The following is a 22,349-nucleotide window of genomic DNA, read 5'->3' on the forward strand; positions in this document are numbered from 1 at the left end:
CCGGCCTGCTGACTCGGCGGTGTTTTGCCACACTTGGCTTTTGTCTGTGCAACCCGCTGGTTCTATAAATGCTACGGCCACTGCCGCATCTAGAAGGTGGCCAGAGCCAATCTGCACTTCATCTCAGCGCCGATTTAACGCAGTCACAATGAGCAAGGTAAGTGGCAAACCCGCGTATATTGCTTTACAGTGTCAATCGCAAAGCGTGCCAAAGGAAAACCTTGTAAGGCAAAAAAAACAAAAAAACATTATGTATAGTAAGACTAAAAATGGCACAATGTGTATAAGGCAAAAAATCCTGATGTATAGTAAGGCTAAAAAAATGGTGTGATAAGATTTTTTTTTAAATGGCACGTGTAGTCAGAGATTGTCTTTCTCTGCAAATATTTTCAGATTTTTTAAAACTTTAATGATATATTTATTTATTTATTTTCACCCCCCCCCCCCCCCCGCCAAAAAAAAGAAGAAAAAAAAAAGATTTATTTATTTTATTTTTATTTGACTCTCCAAAAGCTTTAATGGGACGCTTTGCTTGTGCAGATCGTCTTCTTTGAAGACCGCAACTTCCAGGGCCGCCACTTCGAGTGCGACGGCGACTGCCCCGAGATGCAGAACTACTTCAGCCGCTGCAACTCCATCCGCGTGGAGAATGGCTGCTGGGTGGCCTACGAGAAGCCCAACTACGCCGGCTACCAGTACGTGCTGCAAAAGGGCGACTACCCCGACTACCAGCGCTGGGCCGGATTCAACGACTGCATCCGCTCCTGCCGCCTGGTGCCGCCCGTGAGTCGCCACCATTTGCAAAACAACTTTGTCCTCACCTTTAATGAGAAAAAACACACGCACACAACAATGAAATACTTTTCTTTGTTATTCATACAAAAAGAAAAAAAAACTTATGGAAAAACGTGTATCTCCTAATTTATTTTTCTTCCTCTTTCTAAGAAAAAAAAAGATTCTTAGATTTTCATGCAAAAGAAAAAAACTCACATTATGTGTCAAATGAATAATGGGATCGCCACATTTTATTATTATTATTATTATTAGTATTATTTACATTTTTATCCTTTTTTTGCCAAAGGATAAAATATATTTTAATTTACTTTATATGAAAAAAGAGAACTTATTTTTATTATTTTTTTTATTATGTATTTTATATTTATTCTTATTTTCATTTTTGTATTTAGTATTTAGTAGTAAAAAACTCTGTGTCAAATTATATAATAATAATATATTGTTTATATTTTATTTTGCATCAAAGATAATAAAACAAATAATACAAATGCATGCAAATACAAAAACAATACATTCATGTCTTTCAACAATGTCAAGTGGAAAAACATGTATCTCCAATTTTGGTAAGTTGTCCACACAAAAAACATCGCAAAAATTTTTTCCCCCCTAAAAATAAATTTTGTATGTACAAAAAAAAAAATCTCCAGAAAAAATTACAATTTATCTTATTTAGTAACAATTAATCTTGTGGTTTTTCCATTTGTCCGAAAAACAACCAAGGCTAAAAAGTTTGCGTTTGTTGTGTTTTTATGGCGTCTCGCAGTACAACGGCAGCTACAGGATGAAGATCTTCGAGCGCTCGGATTTCGCCGGTCAGAACCTGGAGCTAATCGAGGACTGCCCCGACCTGAACCAGCGCTTCCACACGCGCGACATCTCCTCGGCCAACGTGATGGAGGGCTACTGGATGCTGCACGAGCACCCCAACTACAGGGGGCGCCAGTATTTCCTGCGCCCCGGCGAGTACCGCAGACACAGCGAGTGGGGAAGTGCCAGCCCCACCATCGGCTCACTCAGACGCGTCACCCAACTCAACTGATTTGTTTCTCTTGTCCGTGCGCCGCCATTGTGTCGTCGTCAACATTGTGTCACGTCCTGTTCATATCTCGTCTATTTGCTGTGCCAAAAATACATTTTAAAAAAATTGTCGCCTGCTAGAATGTTTTTTCTTGCCTTACTGAAATGAACACAAATAAAATCTTCAAAAAAGTCAACTTGCTTTTGGTGGTTGAATCTTAAAAAAAATGTAAGATGAAGAAAGAAAAGAAAACCATCGCTACATGTTGTACTGCCCTCTGGTGGAGAAAGTGTTGTTTGCGCGTTTGTATGACTCTCGAGTGCTACTGTGCTACCGTAGCGCATCGTAATCCAAGCAATGCTCCTACACGAGTATTGAAACCTATAGAGTTTCATTTTGGCTCCAGAAATATTTGTCTGTCAGTAAATTATTTTTGGGGAGTGTTGCCTCGCACTAGGTTATTGAATCGGATGCTTAAATTGTGTTTTTAGTTCCAATGTGACATAAGTTACTAGGCGCTAGTTAGCGTAGCATTTAGATGGTAGCGCCCATGTAAACTAGCGTCATGCTAACGGCTAAAAACAACCCCGTTTTTGTAGGGTTTGCAGCTAATTGTAGTAAATGATGCAAATTTATATTGTTTCAAACTTGAAATAAGATGATTGTAATGTCTCGTTATGTTTTGTATTTTACAGTTTTCATCCAGTCAATGGACAAAAATGAAAAAGCATCACCACAAAAAATTAATTATTTATATATATATATATATGAATGTCCAAATGTTGTGTTTGTTCTTTTCAACATTGCTTCAGAATGAGCATAACATGATCGACAAGTTTCATAACTTGCTTTTAGTGTTTAAATTTTAAAACACAAATCTTCATTTTTTTAAATTAAGTAAACACAATGATTGAGCGTACTTGTGTTTTTCTGGTAAAAAGAAGAAAAAAAACGTAAATTTTGACGTTTATCTTTTTATTTTTGTAAAAAAAATTATTATACAAATATATAAAATATACAAATTGATGCATAGTAAGACTAAAATATGGCATGATATAGATAAAGCCAAAAAAAGTAAAGCTGCCATGTTATTTTTACAATCAAGTAATCAAGGAAGTAGCTAAATTACTTTTTAAAATCAAGTAACCAATAAAATAACGAAGATATTTTTAAAATCAAGTATTCAGTAAAGTGACTCCATTACTTTTAAAATCAAGTTCTCAGTGAAGTAACTCAATTACTTTTGAAACCTATTAATCAGTAAAGTAACTGAGTTGCATTTTCAAGGTAACGGTGTGTTTGTGTCTGCACGTGTGTGTGTTTGTGCATATTGATTGCGCGCGTAAAGCAAAAAATATATGGAAAAGTTTTTTTGCCGTTTGCGCGCACATTGTCATCCATTATCATCAAGGCGAGCGGCGGCTTCCATCTTCTTTTGTAGGCCCGCGTTGCTATTAAAGAGCACTAGAGGCTAGCAGCGGATGTACAACAAGTGCGCGTCTTTAGCAGATCACATGGCGCCATGAAAGACGTCCACGTTAGATCCACATCACACGCGTCAAAGACACGCCGTCAAAGTGTCCCGCTATTAGCCCCGAGCCAGCGGGCGGGAAACTCTCAGAACCAACACGCACCCAAAAAAAAAAAAAAAAGGAAAAAAAAAAAACGCTGCTCATGCATTTTACATCAGCCCGAGATTCCTCTTTCAGAAATAAATATCAATTATTGAAATTGTTAATTAGGCGCCGCGTAATTGGCCGAGATTCACATGAATAAATAACTGTAAGCATTAATTATTGATTGCAAAAGAGAGGAGGAAAAGAATCGAGCGCGTTTGGGAGTCTCTTAAGATCAACAGCGAGAGGAAATATGAGTTTTGGCCTCCAGTAATGTCCAATTAAAGGATTTGCGCCTTTTTGCGCTGCGCCAGTCAAACACTTTGGCTTTCCGTACGGATGGACGACAATTCCCCGAAGACGCTCGGCGGGCAGGCCGCGTCCGATCGGATCAAGTGGGAGCTTAAGACGAGGACGTTTATTGTGACCTGGACTGCCGGTGGCCTCTTGTGGCTCAAGACAGATGGCAGCCATCTTGCGTTGCCACGCTTACTGACAGCTTGTGTAAAATTTGTACATTTATTCTCAGTTCAGTTTGTTATTCAAATGAGGGGGCGGTCCTAAGCGTGTTTTCTTTATTTCCACATATTATTTTTTTTAAATCTCGCATTTATATCTGTTTTTATTTTCTCTTTTAGTTATTTCTTTATTTGGGCATTTTTGGTGTTCCAAAAATTCGCACCAATGAAATGTGCATTGAGAGCTGAAGCATTTTTGCTATAGAGACAGAAAATAACACACACAAAAAAAAAAGAAACAGCGGAGATATCAATGAATTCAAGTTAGGCGCACTTCACAAGTGGCAACGCAAGATGGCCGCCGCTGGCTTTGCTACCGAATAGGCGCCATTAGCAGTCCATGTTATGCATCTGTTGGTTATGGAGGGGGCAAAATATATTTCCCTTTACTTTGCCAAGTGACGGTGAATTAGCTAAATTTTTGGACATATTGGGCTTAAATGCAAAACATCAGATAACAAGAATGACATTGGTATTTCGTTTTTTAATAAGCACGAAATATGGGTAGGCAATGACACCATTCAGCTAAGGATTTTGTAAATTGTGTATAAAGGGTTGATCAGATGGCGAATGTGAATTCTAAAATGCAAACTTTTATGAACAAGCGATACGCAGATTTTCAAAATAAAACACATCGCATAATAGCTTGTTTAATAAATGCTTAAAGGTCGAATAAATGAAATGACTCGACATTAAATTTAAAAAAAAAAAAAAAAACGTAAACGACAACAACTTTGGAAGTTCTTCCACCAACGTCGGTCCGAAAATACGTGCAACGTGGCGAAGATGTTTTAGTGGTAGTGTTCAATTAAAACGGGGACGAGCGCTCCACTTTTTCCCGCCTTTTGAACGGAGAAGATTGTGGAGTTTTGTCTGCGTCTCTTTGGTGCCGCGGCGCTGATTGAAGGGTAAAGCAGTGCGTTTTTTGGACTTCTTTAGATGATAAGAAGCCCCAAAAAATCCTGTGATTCCCATTGTGAAGTCTCCTTCTGGCTCTTTTTTTCATTTGTGACGGCCGGATAATTAAACCTCTGTAGTATTGTCTTGCATCTTTTCTCTTTCTCGCAGCAACGGCAGCAACGGGGGGGGGGAGATTCCCCCCGTGGGCCCCACGCTCGTAAAGACATCAGTCGCTTTTCTTTCCTTTCCAGCCCTCCGTTCATTTGCGGGACGAGACGTCGGCCGTGTCGACCAAATTCTTTCACCTTTGAAACCAAATATCCAAATATTCTTTTTTTAAGGCATTTTTTTAAAAATGCTACTATGTTATTATTCAAGGCGAGGCTTCATTTAAGAAGCCGCCATCTTCTGACGACTCCCCGATGGAAATGGAGATTATAAATTGTGCGAGTGCTCGCGCCATTTCGTTGCGATGTAAATCCTGTGATCGCTTCAGAAAAAGTTATTAAATGAACAACTTTCATTACAGTCACATTGAAGATCGTCATGATAAGGATAAGAAAGCGGGATGGACTATTTATGAAGATATGCACTTGTCCGTACCAGGAAGTACGATTTTCTGAATCTAAAAAATAAAATAAAATAAAAATACACCAAAAACATTTTTTACTTCATCTAAATTGATCGAAAAATGTTGTGCTTCTCCTTTTTGTCTTTGTTTTAAAAATCACAAAATTTGGTTAAAAACTGGTTCTTGTATTCATGATTATAAGTCAAATTTGTCCAATAATTAATATCTATTTTTAAACTTTGTGGGCGGCTTCTTCAAAATGACAAAAGAAAAAAAAATATTTTCATCTTTAACATGAACTAACTTGTGAAATTCTGGACATTTTAAAAAATTTAAAATACAATTCGACCCGAGTCTCCACAAATATATTACATTTATTACTGCGAAATTTTGACATGTCTGCTGTGTTGCGACAAAAATTCCCCCAGTACAGGCTTTTGCATTAATCACATGTAAAAAAAAATAAAAAATAAAATAATGGCCTTAAAGGAACTTTAAATTTACTCAAAATTAACGCACTCATTTAGATTTTTTTTGGTGCAAATTTCATGGAAAATTCCCATCATAATAATAATAATAGGCGAGAACTCCTGTAAAGTCTAACGACGAGCGACCTGAAAGAAAAGGTTTCTTCAACTCAGCTGCTGCCGTTCCTCGTCCGGACCCGTGCGCAGATCCTGGTGGAGGAACTCGATGGTGCCCGGCTCACTGAAATCGGCGGCGGCGTGGCCGTCCCCCCGCAGGACCCACTTGGTGGTGAGCAGCCCCTCCAGGCCCGCGTGGACGCGCGCCGTGCTGATGCCCGCCTCTGCTGCGGCCAGCACGGAAAAAAATCAAAAAGTAGCAGACGAGGAGGAAGAGCTGGCGGACAACAGAGAAGTCACGCGCACGGGACGGCGCGCACGGCACTCACCCAGTCCAAAGCGGTAGCCGTCGGCGAAACGGGAGCTGGCGTTCCAGAAGACGCAGGCGCTGTCCAGCTGCTGCAGGAACCGCTCTGCTGTGTCCTCTGAGACAAAATGGAGGGGGGAAATATAAATAAATATGTACGCTGTGTATTTTTCTACATGTTTTGGCCACAAGCACTTTTGTGGCATGGAGAACTTGGACTTTCCAGGGAAACTACAGACACTTTGCAAAACTCTTTCTGTGTGCACTTACTTGCTTTCGACTTGTTTTGTTGTTTTCAAGTGAAAACCTCTCAAAATGTGCACAGTTAAAAAAAAAAAAATACGCAGCTGTATTTTTGAATGTTCTAATGGCTTCAATTACTTTTTTTTCCCTGCAAAAAAAAAGGGGGAAAAACTTGATCCAACATGAAAACATGTCCAAATGTGAGTTTAAAAGTGGCTGTTATCTGTTTTTCCAATAAAAGAAAAATACAAAAATGGAAAAAAATCAATCTTTGTCTTGTGTATAAAAATAAACTGAGGATGAAAAAAGTGCATCTACCCCCCCCCCCAAATAAAAAAGTAAAAATGTTTTTGTTATTCAAATAAAGTAAAAATCTTTTTTTTCTGTCTACAAAGAAAATAAACAAAAAAAAATTTTGAAAATGTTTGAGTTTTTTTGTTATTGAAAAATGGTTTCTGCTAAAAATAAATATACAATTTTTATGTTTTTAATTTAAAAAAAGAAGATATTTTTTAGATTAAAAATAAAATATTGTATTCAATGAAAAGTATGTCCAAGTATATCCAATTTTTGTGTGTCTTTTTGGATAAAATTCAACCTCAGTTAAATGAACACTAAAAAAAGTTGGGTCAAAAATAAGCCAACTATGGGTCAAATATGACCCGATACTCTATTTGGGTCAATTTGACCCAACTTTGAGTCAAGAAAATGGGTCTTTTAGTGTAAAAAAAAAAAAAAAAAAACACCTCATCACACATTAAAATTGGGTCATTTTGTATGAAACAACCCAGAAAGTTGGCTCAAATTGACCCATAAAGTGGAGTTTATCCATAATTGGGTTACTTTTGAGCCAACTGTTTTTAGAGTGAATGGGTATTTCCATGTCATGTGTTTTTACGTTTGCTTAACTGAAAAAAAAAAAACTACTTTGGTTGCTTTTCAGCCAAAAAGGAAAACTCACAAAATGTGTTAAATGAAAATGAACAACGGTGTGCGTCTTCACACGAAATGTTGCTGCTCCGTCCTCGCTTGCGGCGTACGTACCGTTTTCCGTGACGATGACGTCAGTGTGGCAGCTGCCGTACTTGTGGATGTGCTCCACAGCCGCCTGCGCGCTGTCCACCACCTCCATGCAGCACTCCAGGTCGCCATATTCGGTGCGCATGGAGCGAGCCTCCAGTGGGCTGAACGTCAGGTGGGAGGCGAGGCGGGGGCCGGCGTGGATCTTCACCTGCTCACAGCACCACAACACGACATACGCCAATCACTCACTTTGAGGGGTTCACTTGTGACTGTAAAAAAAAATACAAATAAATAGCCACAAATATGTCGGAACAAAATAGCATTTTTTTTTCGTGGGGGGTCAATAGTAAAAATAATAATAAAAAACAACTTGAAAAATGTTTCTGATGAAAAGAAAAAACTCATTGAAAATACTTGTTTTTCATTAAAAAAAACTTTATTTTTTTTAAATCAGGAAAAAATAAACAATCACTTTGTAAAAGAGAATCAGATGAAAACACTTATTACTATATATACATATATAAATATATATATATATAAAATATTTTTTTTAATTATAAAAATAATAATTCATAATTTTTTTAAATTCTTTTTTTTTTTACTTTTTATCACCCTCCCCAAAAAAGTTAATCAAATTAACTTACCATATTTTGCATAAAAAGGAAAACCTCACAGAATATGTTTTACATTTGGCTCATTTTATTATTATTTTTTCTCCAGATGATAAAATATGCGCAAACATACGTCCAAATGTGAAAACGTTCCCTTCATTGGGAAAAATGACACACACAAAAAACACTTACTTATTTTTCAAATAAAAATTCATGACAAGCTGTGTTAGATGAAGAACACTTATTTCCAAATATAGTGTTTGTTTTTTTTACATTAATAAAGAAAATACTTTTCAGATCTAAAAGACATTAAAAAAAAAGTTTCCAATTAAAAGAACAAATTTGGTGAAAATTTTCTATCATCTAAAAAATAAGCAAAATCTTTTCCAAATAATTTTTTTTTTTAAATACATTTTTTAACGGAAAAATCATTTGTGATTTTTCTTCTTCGTAACGAAATATGTTTTTGGCTGTTGGCTGTTTTTAGCTTGTGTGCGCGTGCGTGTGCATGTGTGTGTGTGTGTGTGTGTGCATTCAGTACTCGTTCTGTGCGCAGCATGTCAATGATCTGGTTGAAGAGCGGCGTTCCGAGGACGTCCCGATGGATCAGCAGCGTTTCCATGGAGTTGCACGCCGCCGGGTAGTCACACTTGGAATCTCTGACTGTAACCACATCATCATCATCATCATCATCATCATTTCCTGGTTTATTTCCCTTCATGCGCACGGAAAGTTTTCAACCTTTCCGAAATCCGTACCGATTTTGAGAGCTTTGTCGGCGCCGGCTTGGGCGTCCACGTACACGTGGCAGATGCCGTGGCTGCGGCCCAAGACGGGGACGCCCCTGGCGGCCCGCCGGATGTCTCGCAGAAGCTGGGCCGAGCCGCGGGGGACGATCAGGTCGATCATCTCTTCCATTTGGCAGAGGTCCCACACTTCCTCTCGGGTTCTCACCTGGTAAGAAACATTACAACAAACAAAAAGAATGGCAGATGAAAAAAAAAATGGAATCTGAAAACGCACACTTTTTTGGGGTCTTTCTAATAGAATAAAACGAAATTTCTTGAAAGAAATGTTTCTCCATATTTGACTCAAAATGATTTTTTGATACAAAGAAAGCATTCAAAACTGTTTTTCAAATGAAAAAGATCATGTAATAAAACCATTAAAAAAACTAAACAAATGAAAAATAAAACAGCAGCTAGCTAGCTAGCTAGGGCGCTAGCTAGCTAGCTAGCACTTGAGGCTAAAGCCAAACTGTGGCCAGGGTTTTGACTTTGTGGACCTCGATTTTCCACCTCTGCTCACCATCTGCACAGCCTGTGTGACGTCATGCAGGGCGAGGGCTTCCTGGGTGAGTTGGTGGAGGACGCGGTTGGTGTTTGTCATCTCCCTGCCGCCCTCCAGCAGGCCGGCGTTGCCGCTGGCGATGGCCAAAGCGGACACCTGCAAGGAAGGAACAACACTCAACATGAACTTTACCAATAAATGCCTCAGCTTTTCGTCATCATGTCATCGCTGTAATCATCACAGATCACACGAACAGGATATAGTAAGACACGCGTTGCTAACCAAAACAGCAGCACCTACAAAAACGCAATTGCAGACTTTCAGATGAATTCATGTGTGGCGTGTCCTTACAGAATATGTCAAATGATTTTTTACGTGATCTCTGGCAATGCTTGCTCCACAATATTGTGTGTTTATTTTCCTAGCAGTTATGCTACTTATTAGCTCTGTTTTGCAGTAATCGTCCAGCTTGTTTGATCTTAAACTCCACTTTCTCTTGACATGATATTAGTAAGAGCCTAATGATAATGACAATAATAATTGATGCCTCGTTTATAATAGGGGTATTTGAAGCTGTAAATTTGGTTTGAATGAGGAAGAAATAAAAAGTACGAAAAATACAATGAAAAAGAGTCAGAAAAGAGTAAAAGTAAAGTAAGGAAGCAAAATTTAAAGGAAAAAAATCTAGTAAAAGAGAGAAAAGAGAAGAGAGAACATTTTTTTTTAGCAAAAGTAAATAAAACATTTAAAAGCCAGCAAAAAGGGAAAAAATAGAAAAGGAGGAAATACTGTAAATGAAAGTTAAAAAGAAAAGGGAGAGAGAAATTTGAAAGAAAAAAGAACATTTAATGAGGAAAAACTGCAAAAAGTTAAAGTAAAAAAACTAAATAAAAAAAATGAGGAAAGGAAAATTGGAAAATAAGAAGGAAGGAAACATAAGGGGAAAGAAAGAACAGAAGTCAAACAAAATTGAAAGAAAACCAAATCAAAAAGATATATAAAACGGACAAAAGTGAAAAAAAAAAAAGGTAAATAAAAATCTAAAGTTGTTGTTGAGTAGATGAATTGCCCTCAACGGCTGCATGAAGAAAAGTGTCTTATTTGTGCTCACCTGCGGCAGGCAGTCTGGGCGGCCCTCGGAGATGACAAGAAGGACCCCGATGGGCACGGCGATCTCCTCCAGCTCCAGCTTGTGGGCCACCTTGGTCCTGCGCAGGACGCGGCCCACGCAGTCCAGGGCGGCCGAGGCGATCTGACGGAGACCCACGGCCAGCTTGTCCAACATGGCCGCAGTCAAACTCAGACGTGCCAGCGCGGCGGCCGGCAGTTGCCCTGCGGGGAGAAAAAAGCAGGAGGAACTTAGAGATGTTGTTATTCGAAAAGGCAATTATAATGTGTGCCTTACCCTGGCTGAGCGCCAGGTCCACATCCAATTTGTTGGCGGACAGGATGTCGTCTTTCCTGTCTATCAAAAGATCTGCAACGTGGCAGATAATTTCGCTCCTCTGAAAACATTCACAAGAAAAATAATGAGTCACAACATGCAATACCACATCCCTCCACAAGGAGTCAGTGTTGATCAAGAAATCAAAACTCAACACGCTACATCCGATGGACAAAAGTTTTGAGACACCTGGCCATACAACAAATGCAGTTCTGCACAAACAAATTGGGGACATATTGACACACGGGAATTGCAGTTTGGGACAAATGTATTGGGACATTGTGTCACACAAGACAAATGTATGTTGGACTCACAAACAAATGGAGTTCCTACCTGCTCCGGTCGCAGCGATGCCAGTTTTCTCCCGACGCTCCGTGCCACTTGTGCCTGCTGCTCGACAGTCGTGCCTGGAAAGTAAGTCAGAGAAGCTAACAGCAGCGGTTGTAAAAAAAAAAAAAAAAAAAAAAACAGGTGAGGAATAGGGGGACAAAAATGTCCACTCGCCAGCCGGTTTGGTCTCGGAGAAGAACGTGCCCACTTTCTTGCCCTCCACAATGTCGGCGATGACGTGGCCCGTGACTTTGGGGTGCGTGCCGCTGGCTATCACCACCGAGGTTCCGCCTCGTAGCGCCCAGATGGACGACTGGACCTGCACCGTGGGAAAACCAGCAAGCTCCAATTGGCAAGTGTGGAAATTAGATCCCGCTTTTAGCCGCATCGGCAACAGAAGTCCTTTTGAGAAAAATTTAGGAAAGCGCATAATTCTGCAAGGTTATCTTAGTTAACGAAAAGTGACGAAAAAACTAAAATTCTCAAAACAATTTTCGTTAACGAAAAAAATTAATAAATGTTTTTTATGAAAAAACTATAAATAAGTAAATAAATAAAACTAACTAAAATAAATTATAATGATAGCGAAAATGTCCTTTGTTTTAGTCTTTGGTGATTAATTTAATGAATCTTTGGTGATGTATCACAAATCAAAAGTCAAGCTGGTTTTCCAAAACAAACATTCTCTCACTTGATCTTTTCAGAGCACACCTTCCCACCTACTTTGGCCTCCATGCCCCCAATTCCGACTCTGGACTTGGTCCCATAGGTGATGGACTGCTGGTCTCCAGGATAGAAGACATCGATGAGCTTGGCGTCGTCGGTTCCGGGAGGACAGTTGTACAGTCCTTATTGTCCCAAAAAAAAAAAAAAAAACGATTTCAACTCCACCAGTTTGCGTTGGGTCTCCCCAAAATGAATCGGTAGACGACGAGGAAACAAGCCCCGCCCTCCTGCCACCACTTGGCGGATAGCGGCGGCGCATACCTTCAACGTCGGACAGCACGATGAGCAGGTCGGACTCCATTTCCACGGCGAGTCGCGCCGCCAGGCTGTCGTTGTCCTTAACGCTGATCACCTGCGGAAAAATTAAAAAGACAACAACAAAAAAAATGGCTGATGTTAGCAAACATCTGTCACGCAGCTGTGCTGATCATGTTTGCTTATGAGAGGGGAAAAGAGTCTAATACCAATTTGTCACCCTCCGTCTTTATAGCCACATCAGCACAATCTAATAGATCACAATAAAAAGAGCTGAATCCGAACCCTGACAAACACGACTGTATCTTTCTATAATCTCAATTTTATTACGATCATCCCTGAAAAAATAGTTTAGTAAATGCCAGCTGACAGATTCAGGCCCTACTTGGTTTCTGACTAAAGAAAGTCAGGTGCATGGTCTGTAGTCAGTGCTGAAAAAGTAGTAAAATGATGGAAAATGAAATATGAATTATGAAAAACAAACCAACATGAAAACCTAAGTGAGATAAAAGTCCATCCCTCCAAATGTTTGCCGCCTAAATAGGTTGCAGAGGAACTAAAAAAAGGAATTTTATTTTTCTAAATAAATAAATGCTGATGATACTATTAATAACTATAATAATAAAATAATACAATGAAAAATTATAAAATAAATAAAAAATACATTTAAAACAAATAAAATGTAATTATAATTATAATAATAATTTAAAAAATGGAATTTAAGTTCCTTTTAAATGAAAATAAAACATATATATAAAATGAAAAAATAAATAATAAAAATAATTTTAAAAAATACAAAAATAAACTAAATAGTAATAATAATTCTACAAAATAATTAAAAGAAAATAAGTAAATAAATAGATAAAAATAACAAAACAAAAAAATTATAGAAAATAAATAAATACATAAATAAATTAATAATAATAATAATAATAATAATAAAGGAATTTAAATTCCATGGTGACTTTGAAGTTTGTTGCAGTAGCACTAATAAGTAAGTAGACTGCAATTCAGGCCAGACTAGCTGGCTGCTGCCTAAATGGGTTGCAGAGACAATCAAAATAAGGTTTTACACTTTCCACAGCGATTATGACAACAAGTGATATTAGAATGCAACATTTGATATGGAGCCATTGGCAAGATCTGCAATTTGAGTGTGTGTTAGCTTGCCGCCTAAATGGGTTGCAGAGGAAGTCTGAACAGGATGTACACGTTCTGTAATTGTTCCGACAACATGGAATGTTGAAGCAAGAACACGAGGTACAAGATCTGTAATCTAGGCCTGCCTAAATGGGTTGCCGAGGAACTTTAGACACGGCTCTTGTATTCGATCTCTTTGGAATCCGAACGTGCTGCTATTTTCCCAGCTCGTGCCCCCCGACCACCCCTCGACATCCATCGGTACCCACGTTTACCCCCTGCAGGTCGCTGTCCGGCTGCGGCGGGGGCACCACGGCGTCGTTGGTGTTGACGATGGGCACGATGTTCATGCGCAGCAGCTTCCGCAGCGTGCTGTTCAGGTTCTTGCGCTTTTGCTCGTCGTAGAAGTCCAAATTGGTCACCAGAACCTGAGGAGGAAGTGAGGATGGAAGACGCCGATTTCTCTCCACGTAATAAGCAAGGGATAGCGAGTACTTGTGCGGTGCAGGTGCTGTATTGCGAGAACATGGCCTCGTAGAGGGCCATCAGGCCGCTTTGCCCGGCGGCCGCGCACGCTCGGGCCTCCAACACGGGCAGCGACTGCAAGGACAACACAGGGAAACAAAAACATGACTTGATAGAGCTTCATATCGAGTGGGAACGGAAGGTGGCTTCGATGTTGAGAGCTTCACTGTCGCCATCTAGTGGCGGTGTGTCTGAAGCGCAATCAGATGTCAAATGTTGGCAGTCAAAGCACTCGCGAGTCAAGATGATTTATTTGAGTGACCGTGTCTTTGAGCAGACTGTGTCCCGTGTGCAGCGCCTGCCGAACGCTCTGCGACAGCAAGATCTCGTGCCGCAGCCTCTGCTTGCCGAAAGCCACCGCCCCGCTGGTGACGATCAGCATCTCTCGGCCCTGGTTCTGCAGCACGGCCACCTGTGGGCCAGTTACTCATGTTTGGATTGGCAACTCGGTTCTAATGCTGGAACGTAATCAAACGAAACGGAGATCAATAAACGAAAGTGTCGATGCTGTTTTATTTGATTTCTTTTGTTTTGTAGTGCCAAAATGACTAAAAATGCAGCAGGTCATGATGACCTCTGAACATTTTTCGGGTAAAAATGAAAAGTTTTTAAACTAGTTTTAAAACTTTTTTAAAAAGTTAATAGTAAATAATTCTGTTTATAATACGATTAAAAAAAAAGTATAATCATCATAAGAAATATAAGAAATCAATGACACATTTTTGACTACTTTTTTCAAATGTAATGACACAGAATTAATGAAACCATAATTAATGCAACATTAATAAACTTTTTTTTTATTAGAAGAATATGTAAAAACATTATGCACTAGGAAACACAAGAATTAGAATAAGGTTTACAAACACAAAATATTAAAATTAAATGATATAATATAAAATATTTGTAGGGGTGTCAGGCGATTTCATATTTTCAATAGTTATTAACTATATACTCTTGTTAACATAAAAGTGGAACAAATGTTAAACTAATAGAAATATGGCTGCATCTTTTAGTCATTTCATAATAATTCATAAAATTGAGTTCAAAGTAAAAAGATGTACAGTACTATAAAAAACGAGTATGACATTAATTTGTGTTGAGGTCATTTTTCTGCCGCTAGATGGCATAAATACATCTGTAAAAAGTTGGTGACAGCTCAGTGCATTTTTCTTTCCATAATAAGAGCTATCTAATCTATAACATGAAGTAACTTGTGAAATTCTGCACATTTTTTAAATTGTAAAATACAACTTGACCCCAGTCCCCACAAATATATGCATTATTATTACATTTATTACTGCTAAATTTTGACGTGTCTGCTGCATTGCGACGAGAATCCCCCATCATCATTTTTATTATTTGCGTGAATGAAATTTTCACCTGCTCCACGATGGACGCCAGCCGGCCCAGCGCCAGGCCGCACTCGTCCCCCCGGGTGACCACGGCGCTGCCCAGCTTCACCACGATCCTCTTGGCGTTGCGCAGCTGGCCGCGGTGGGCAAAGGGGCCGCCGCTACGAGCGCCTGGGCGGAGGGGGGACAAAGTTGACATTTGAACGCCGTCAATCGGAAGTATTACGTGGGAGTTGTTTCACGGCAAAAAAATGGGGGAGAATAAAAATCACAATAACATATGCTTCAGCATTCCCACAATTAATACAAGTGTTGAGGTAACACATCCTATGATATTTTCTTATGTAAACATAAAATGATGACATGGCCTTCAGCTACAGTAGAGTACGCAATGTAGAAAATATATCAAATGTGTCCCTTGGGGATAGAGTGGAGATGAAGCTATTACTTCCAAAAAAAAAAACTAAACCCTAACCCTAACCCTAACCCTAGTTTGAAACCCCGACCCTAATTTGAAACCCTAGTTTGAAACCCTAACCCTAATGTAAAACCCTAGTTTGAAACCCTAACCCTTTCAAACTAGGGTTTCAAATTAGGGTTAGGGTTTCAAACTAGGGGTTTATATTGGGGTTTCCAAATAGGATTAGGGTTTCAAACTAGGGTTTCAAATTAGGGTTGGGGTTTAAACTAGGGTTTCAAATTAGGGTTAGGGTTTCAAACCAGGGTTTTTTATTAGGGTTAGGGTTTCAAACCAGGGTTTTACATTAGGGTTAGGGTTTCAAACTAGGGTTTTTTATTAGGGTTAGGGTTTCAAACCAGGGTTAGGGTTTCAAACTAGGGTTTTACATTAGGGTTAGGGTTTGAAACCAGGGTTAGGGTTTGAAACCAGGGTTAGGGTTTTAAACCAGGGTTTTACATTTGGGTTAGGGTTTCAAACTAGGGTTTCAAATTAGGGTTAGGGTTTCCAATTAGGGCTTCAAATTAGGGTTAGGGTTTCAAACTAGGGTTTCAAATTAGGGTTAGGGTTTCAAACTAGGGTTTCAAATTAGGGTTAGGGTTTCAAACTAGGGTTTTACATTAGGGTTTCAAACTAGGGTTTCAAATTAGGGTTGGGGTTTAAACTAGAGTTTCAAATTAGGGTTAGGGTTTCAAACCAGGGTTTCCAATTAGGGTTAGGGTTTCAAACTAGGGTTTCCAATTAGGGTTTCAAACTAGGGTTTCCAATTAGGGTTAGGGTTTCAAACTAGGGTTTTACATTAGGGTTTCAAACTAGGTTTTTAAATTAGGGTTGGGGTTTAAACTAGAGTTTCAAATTAGGGTTAGGGTTTCAAACCAGGGTTTCCAATTAGGGTTAGGGTTTCAAACTAGGGTTTCCAATTAGGGTTTCAAACTAGGGTTTCCAATTAGGGTTAGGGTTTCAAACTAGGGTTTTACATTAGGGTTTCAAACTAGGTTTTTAAATTAGGGTTGGGGTTTAAACTAGAGTTTCAAATTAGGGTTAGGGTTTCAAACCAGGGTTTCCAATTAGGGTTAGGGTTTCAAACTAGGGTTTCCAATTAGGGTTGGGGTTTCAAACTAGGGTTTCAAATTAGGGTTGGGGTTTCAAACTAGGGTTTTAAATTAGGGTTAGGGTTTCAAACTAGGGTTTCAAATTAGGGTTAGGGTTTCAAACTAGGGTTTCAAATTAGGGTTAGGGTTTCAAACTAGGGTTTGGGTTTCAAACTAGGGTTTTACATTAGGGTTAGGGTTTCAAACTAGGGTTTCAAATTAGGGTTGGGTTTCAAACTAGGGTATCAAATTAGGGTTTAAAATTAGAGTTTGAAACCCTAACCCTAATAAATACTCAAGTAACTTTAGTACACTAACAATGGACTTTGTTACCTCCCACCACTGCAATTTTCATGACCATCAAATTGAAGGCAACGGCCACCCCCTCCCATTCACACCCGTCTGTAACCTTGGCAACGCACAGACAGCCGCATCAGCACAAAAAAAAAAAAATATGCTGACATCACACCCCATCAGGGGAACAATAAGGTGTGCGACAGCCAGTAAAAGTTCACCACCAGTGGAAACGCACTCAACGTTACTGGCCACAAAATAAATACTGAAGCTACGTTAACCGCTTAAAAAGTATTTCGCAAAGTCAAACGAGGATATTATATATAATATGTTTATACGACAAATACCCAAAAGGCGCTTGACGTTGACCACCCGGCTCTCACTTCTTCCGCCCTGTTTTTGTGTTTGTTTTTCTTTGACAGCTTATTTTGTAGGAACTCATCGGCTAAATTAGCAAAAATAACACCTGACACTAATACACACTACAAAGCAAATATGGCAACTTTAAAGCTGCTATTTAGACCATTCACTGCGGTGAAAGTTTATTTAGGCTTGTGCAATGCAACAGTTTACTGCTAGTTTATTCATCAACTAGACTAAGTGCAATTTCTGGAGAAATTGCGCGGGGAAATGCGGAAAGCTGAATGCTAATAAAAGCTGAATGCTAATAAAAGCTGAATGCTTGTGGAATCTTATAAAGTAAATCGAAAGATAAATGACGTGAAAATTGCTCATTAGTAATTGGATTGATTTGATAAATGTAAAAAAAAAGAAAAAGAACAGAGTACGAGAAATTTAAACCCGAATCCAGTCTGAAAACTATTGGCCAAAGGCTTGCTTGTACTAATTCAACATTTGTCACCAGGTAAGTGCGGAAAAAGGTCTCACCCAGCTTTAGCGGCAACATTTGAGTGTGTAAACCACACCAGAAAAAAGAAACTGTAAAATGGCTGTCAAGATGGGGAATGAGACTGTTGTGGTCCAAATAATGCTTTGAAAAACAAATGTGCGGCGTCAAGCTGCACATTTCGGTTCCCTGCATAGAAAAATCTGCCCGAGCATTTCGACATAAGCAATCAAGGTCAGCGGCCTGGCTTGCCTTGTGAGAGCCTTCTGGTGGTCCTCCAATAGTGATTCGGGTGGTCCGGCCCAATCCTGGAACACAGCCTCTGGAGCAGCATGCTCACTTTGACACACGCTTTCTCACGGTCGAACTGTGACACCATCCACAGCAACCCACAATTAGCATAAGTTGAAGAGCGGGTTTGTGTCCGTCCTCGCGCTCAGTGCCGATGATCGAGTACTTTGTCCGTGATTGATAGGCCTTTTATTGGCCACTTTGTGGGTAAATGGAGGCTTATGTGGGTTGTTGTGGCCCTCCCTCGTTTTTCCATCGCACCCTCCCTTCATCCCTCGGCCTCCACCCTCCCCATCCGGCTGCCCCTCCCTGACACAACTCATGGATGAAAGTGGTACTTTTTGGCTTCTGTGCTCTTAAAAGGCGGCACTGTAAGTGTCATCATAAATTACTCTAATATAATAATAATAATAATGTGCCTTTAAAAAAATTATATATTACTCATTATATAATTATTCATTATTGTTGTTATCTAAGTATAATATCAAGCTAACAAACACAATCTAATATCAATCAAATATTCAAATGCAATAAGTGCAGTAAAACATATAAACAATAAAACAATTGTCATATACACATGTTTTTTTTTTTTTTAATAAAACAACAGCAACAACTTGCCTTCTGCCTTTTACTGGTGAGCTGAGGCTCCGGTGAACTGCATTATAGCGCCTCCAGCTGGCCAAAGTGCGCATACTAGAAGGATGAATGAAAGCACAAAATATTGAGATATTTTCTTTGTATTCTATTTAATTACATCATTTCTGTATGTTTTTCTAAAGTACAATATTATAATTGTAGATTACTTTAAAAAAATTATTATTTTTTTTTAATAAAAATAACATTGCAGACATTTTTGGGGGATGCTGGAACGGATTGACGGCAGTTCTATTCATTTCAATTGGCAAAGATGATTTGAGATACAAATTCAACTAATATCTCAAGGTACCACTGTACACATATATACACAGAATTACAAATGATCTAAACTTGCTGCTACTTAAAGTCTTCATTTCTAGATTATTGTATAAATGTTGCTAATGTACTTATATATCAGAATCCACAGTTTGTATATTTATTTATATATTTTCTTTGCACTTTATTTAATTATATCATTTCTGTATGTTTTTCTAAAGTACAATATTATAATTGTAGATTACTTTAAAAATATATATATATATTTTTTAATAAAAATAACATTGCAGCCATTTTTGGGGGATGCTGGAACGGATTGACGGCAGTTCTATTCATTTCAATTGGCAAAGATGATTTGAGATACAAATGCTGCCATAGAACAAATTCAACTAATATCTCAAGGTACCACTGTACACATATATACACAAAATTACAAATGATCTAAACTTGCTGCTACTTAAGAGTCTTCATTTCTAGATTATTGTATAAATGCTGTTAATGTACTTATATATCAGAATCCACAGTTTGTAATAAATTTTAAAAAAAAATTTTAAAAAGTGCATAGGTGACGGTCAAGTCAAGTTTGCGAGCCCCGAGCACAGCCCTGGCCACTGTCATCGGACTCCGCACCACCCGAACCCGCCCGCCCCTCAGCGGCAAACATAACTCAATCGTCTCGAGGCTTCCATGCACGTTATTCCATTATTTCGGCCCTGTTTTCTCTCCGGTCGGCTTTTTGCTCTTTATCTCCGCCTCGTCGTCATCTCTTATTTGTCCAGGAGCTGAACATTGCTTACCTGGATGCTCCGGGCGCCGTACTGATAAACGCACACACTAACTAAATAACATAGCGTGTGCGGTGGTTGCTGCTTTTTTTTTTTCCATTGTGTGTCTCAGTAGAAAGTACTCACAGTACTTGTGTATTACAGCTCATGTAAATAAGGAAAATTACAGAGTAGACTTATGTCTAATAATTAGGGGTGTCGGGCGATTACATTTTTTTAGCGTAATTAACTCATTCACTGCCAAAATTCATTGGATCTATTTCTATTAGTTAAAATTTTTTTTTCCACTTTTGTTAACAAGAGTATAAAAATGTAGAATATTTGTTATTGAACATTTAGAACAGATATAAAATTTGCGATTAATCGTGAGTTAACTTTTGAAGTCATGCAATTAATTACCATTAAAAACAATTTTTTTTTTTTTAAAGAAAAGATTATTAAAAATTAGGAGCGTCAGGCGATTACATTTTTTTAATCGTGATTAATTGCATGACTTCACGAGTTAACTAATTAATTAATCACGCATTTTATATCTATTCTAAATGTACAAAAAAAAAAATCTAGGTTTTCATACTATTGTTAACAAAAGTGGAAAAAAAATGTTAAACTAATAGAAATAGTTCAAATGAATTTTTGACATCTAAGGCCGTCATTGGCAATGAATGAGTTAAAGGCATGACTTCAATTGTTAACTCCTGATTAATCACACATTTGATATCTGCTCTAAATGTACAATCCCTTTTCTCAAAGCTTTCATCCTGGAAGAACGTCGGCCTTACCCGCGCTTTTGTGTTTCACGTCGGCATGCAACCAAAATAACCGCAGACGCACAACTATGTAAACATGGCACTAATCCGCTTTCCACCCGCCCTGGCCCCGACACTCGTACCGCATTCCGTCAAGCTCGCTCAGCGGACGCAGTAGGAAAAAAGTCGGTTTAACGAGAAGATTGTGTTGCGACTCTAGAAAGATGAGCAGCGTTGGCGACGGGCTGGATTGCAGCGTGACGGAGGAGGACTGGCAGAGAGGGCAGAGCTACTCGGCGCGCTGGCACAGCCTCGGCGCGTCTCGGGTGCAAAGGTTAGCCGACACCTTGTCATTCTTTTGGACGGCATTTTGATGACTGGTTAAATGATTTCGTTTATTCAGGAAAGTAACACGTTTTATAATCAAGTGTTGCGCAAAAAAATGACAAACAAGGATGAGATGGAAATATTGTCACGATTTGAATTCAATAATTGTGAATGCAAATTTAAAACGTTCTTAAAGGGTGTCAAGTCTTTCATAAATCAGGGATGTGATTTGACCAAAGTGAAATTATCTGAAAATTTAGGCGGGGGTCTGGGGGCCGCTGGCACCCAGCTAGGTCCAGGGCGAAGCCCCCCGGAGCTCATGGGTTTTCCGTGTTTTTAAGTACTTTCAATGCACTCACATGACAAAGAAATAGACAAAACAACAGCATAAATTTTCAATGTATATTGAACCATCCCATATAAAATGGCAGTTTTAGTCAACTCAAAATCAGTCACATTCAAAAACATTGGACTGCCTTTGCTTTTAAAAACTATCACTGAGAATATCATCATATCTAACTGATTACTAAGTTAACACATAAATAATGTTGAAGAGTTCAAATTTCATGAACAAATAATTGTATCATGACCAAATGAAAAGTAACTCATATTAGAGCATACCACAAATGTCTTTGTTATAGCAGAAGATGTTATCTGTCGGAGTCATGTGCATACACAATGAACTACTAAATAAAAATTAAAAATATATATATAAAAAAAATCGGATTTTTTTTTTGGGGGGGAGATAAAAAAAGCGGAATTCCGCGAATTAGCGGAAAAATCACATCCCTGATAAATGTAAGAAAATACGATTCAATTCATGTGAACAGTAAAGTTCAAGAAAAAAAATTTTTTCATATGAATTTGTGGGAAAAAGAAATGTTAAAATAATTGATTCATGCTTTTATGAATCCATATCAGGCTTGAAAAGGAAAATCGATTAGATATCGATTGTTGGATTTATTTATTTTTTTAAACCCAGCCCTAGTGAGGGTGATATAAAAAAAAAAAGAAGGTAGGATTAAGGTTTGAGTTAGGTTTAGCGGCTACGGGTTAGAGATGTAGTTGTCATTTGTGGTTATGGTTCAGTTTCGGATTTACACTCTAGAAACAGTTGGGGCAAAAATAACCCAACTATGGGACAAAAATGGACCGACCCAATTTTCAGTCAAGAAATTGTTTTTGGGTGTAAAGCAACTCATAAATATTGGTCAGATCCTTTACTTGGGTCAAAAATTGGTGTCATTTTGGATAAAACAACCAGAAATTAGGGTCAAGGTGACCCATAAAGTGGACTGGTCCATTTTGGATCCATAATTGGGTCACTTTTGACCCAACTGTTTTTAGAGTG

General features: G+C 38.6%; 3 protein-coding genes across 11 annotated transcripts in view; 2 read left to right on the forward strand and 1 right to left on the reverse strand.

Moving 5' to 3' along the window:
• On the forward strand, nt 1-2,009 carry LOC144038771 (gamma-crystallin M2-like). The gene is made up of 3 exons (XM_077551503.1): nt 1-157; nt 541-783; nt 1,559-2,009. The coding sequence occupies exons 1-3, from the start codon at nt 149-151 to the stop codon at nt 1,832-1,834; spliced, it is 528 nt and encodes a 175-aa protein (XP_077407629.1). The 5' UTR covers nt 1-148; the 3' UTR covers nt 1,835-2,009.
• Nucleotides 675-22,349, reverse strand: part of aldh18a1 (aldehyde dehydrogenase 18 family, member A1) — a 26,948-nt gene continuing 5,273 nt past the window's right edge. For 2 of the 9 annotated variants that reach the window (XM_077551497.1, XM_077551496.1), the window contains 18 exons: nt 18,847-18,921; nt 15,277-15,419; nt 14,159-14,308; nt 13,867-13,971; nt 13,641-13,799; nt 12,238-12,328; nt 11,962-12,098; nt 11,425-11,569; nt 11,254-11,327; nt 10,882-10,981; nt 10,588-10,808; nt 9,495-9,632; nt 8,945-9,140; nt 8,728-8,849; nt 7,597-7,783; nt 6,332-6,427; nt 6,033-6,229; nt 675-821 (listed from right to left, as the gene is read on the reverse strand). In XM_077551497.1, coding sequence (XP_077407623.1) covers nt 6,051-6,229; nt 6,332-6,427; nt 7,597-7,783; nt 8,728-8,849; nt 8,945-9,140; nt 9,495-9,632; nt 10,588-10,808; nt 10,882-10,981; nt 11,254-11,327; nt 11,425-11,569; nt 11,962-12,098; nt 12,238-12,328; nt 13,641-13,799; nt 13,867-13,971; nt 14,159-14,278 — 2,070 coding nt within the window. In that variant the 5' untranslated portion in view covers nt 14,279-14,308; nt 15,277-15,419; nt 18,847-18,921 and the 3' untranslated portion in view covers nt 675-821; nt 6,033-6,050. Of the gene's footprint in view, nt 822-5,774; nt 6,230-6,331; nt 6,428-7,596; nt 7,784-8,727; nt 8,850-8,944; nt 9,141-9,494; nt 9,633-10,587; nt 10,809-10,881; nt 10,982-11,253; nt 11,328-11,424; nt 11,570-11,961; nt 12,099-12,237; nt 12,329-13,640; nt 13,800-13,866; nt 13,972-14,158; nt 14,309-15,276; nt 15,420-18,189; nt 18,401-18,846; nt 18,922-22,349 lie in introns of those variants that run through there. The other 7 variants (XM_077551491.1, XM_077551490.1, XM_077551488.1 and 4 more) reach the window with 7 other exon arrangements.
• LOC144038774 (uncharacterized) overlaps nt 20,689-22,349 on the forward strand; it is a 2,259-nt gene continuing 598 nt past the window's right edge. The window contains exon 1 of the mRNA XM_077551513.1: nt 20,689-21,005. Coding sequence (XP_077407639.1) covers nt 20,896-21,005 — 110 coding nt within the window. The 5' untranslated portion in view covers nt 20,689-20,895. The remainder of the gene's footprint in view (nt 21,006-22,349) is intronic.

Source organism: Vanacampus margaritifer, chromosome 18, assembly GCF_051991255.1.
Source record: "Vanacampus margaritifer isolate UIUO_Vmar chromosome 18, RoL_Vmar_1.0, whole genome shotgun sequence".
Classification (NCBI taxonomy): domain Eukaryota; kingdom Metazoa; phylum Chordata; class Actinopteri; order Syngnathiformes; family Syngnathidae; genus Vanacampus; species Vanacampus margaritifer.

Coding starts and splice junctions, on each gene's coding strand:
- LOC144038771 (XM_077551503.1), top strand. Junction 784..1,558: donor CCTGCCGCCTGGTGCCGCCC/GTGAGTCGCCAC, acceptor GGCGTCTCGCAG/TACAACGGCAGCTACAGGAT.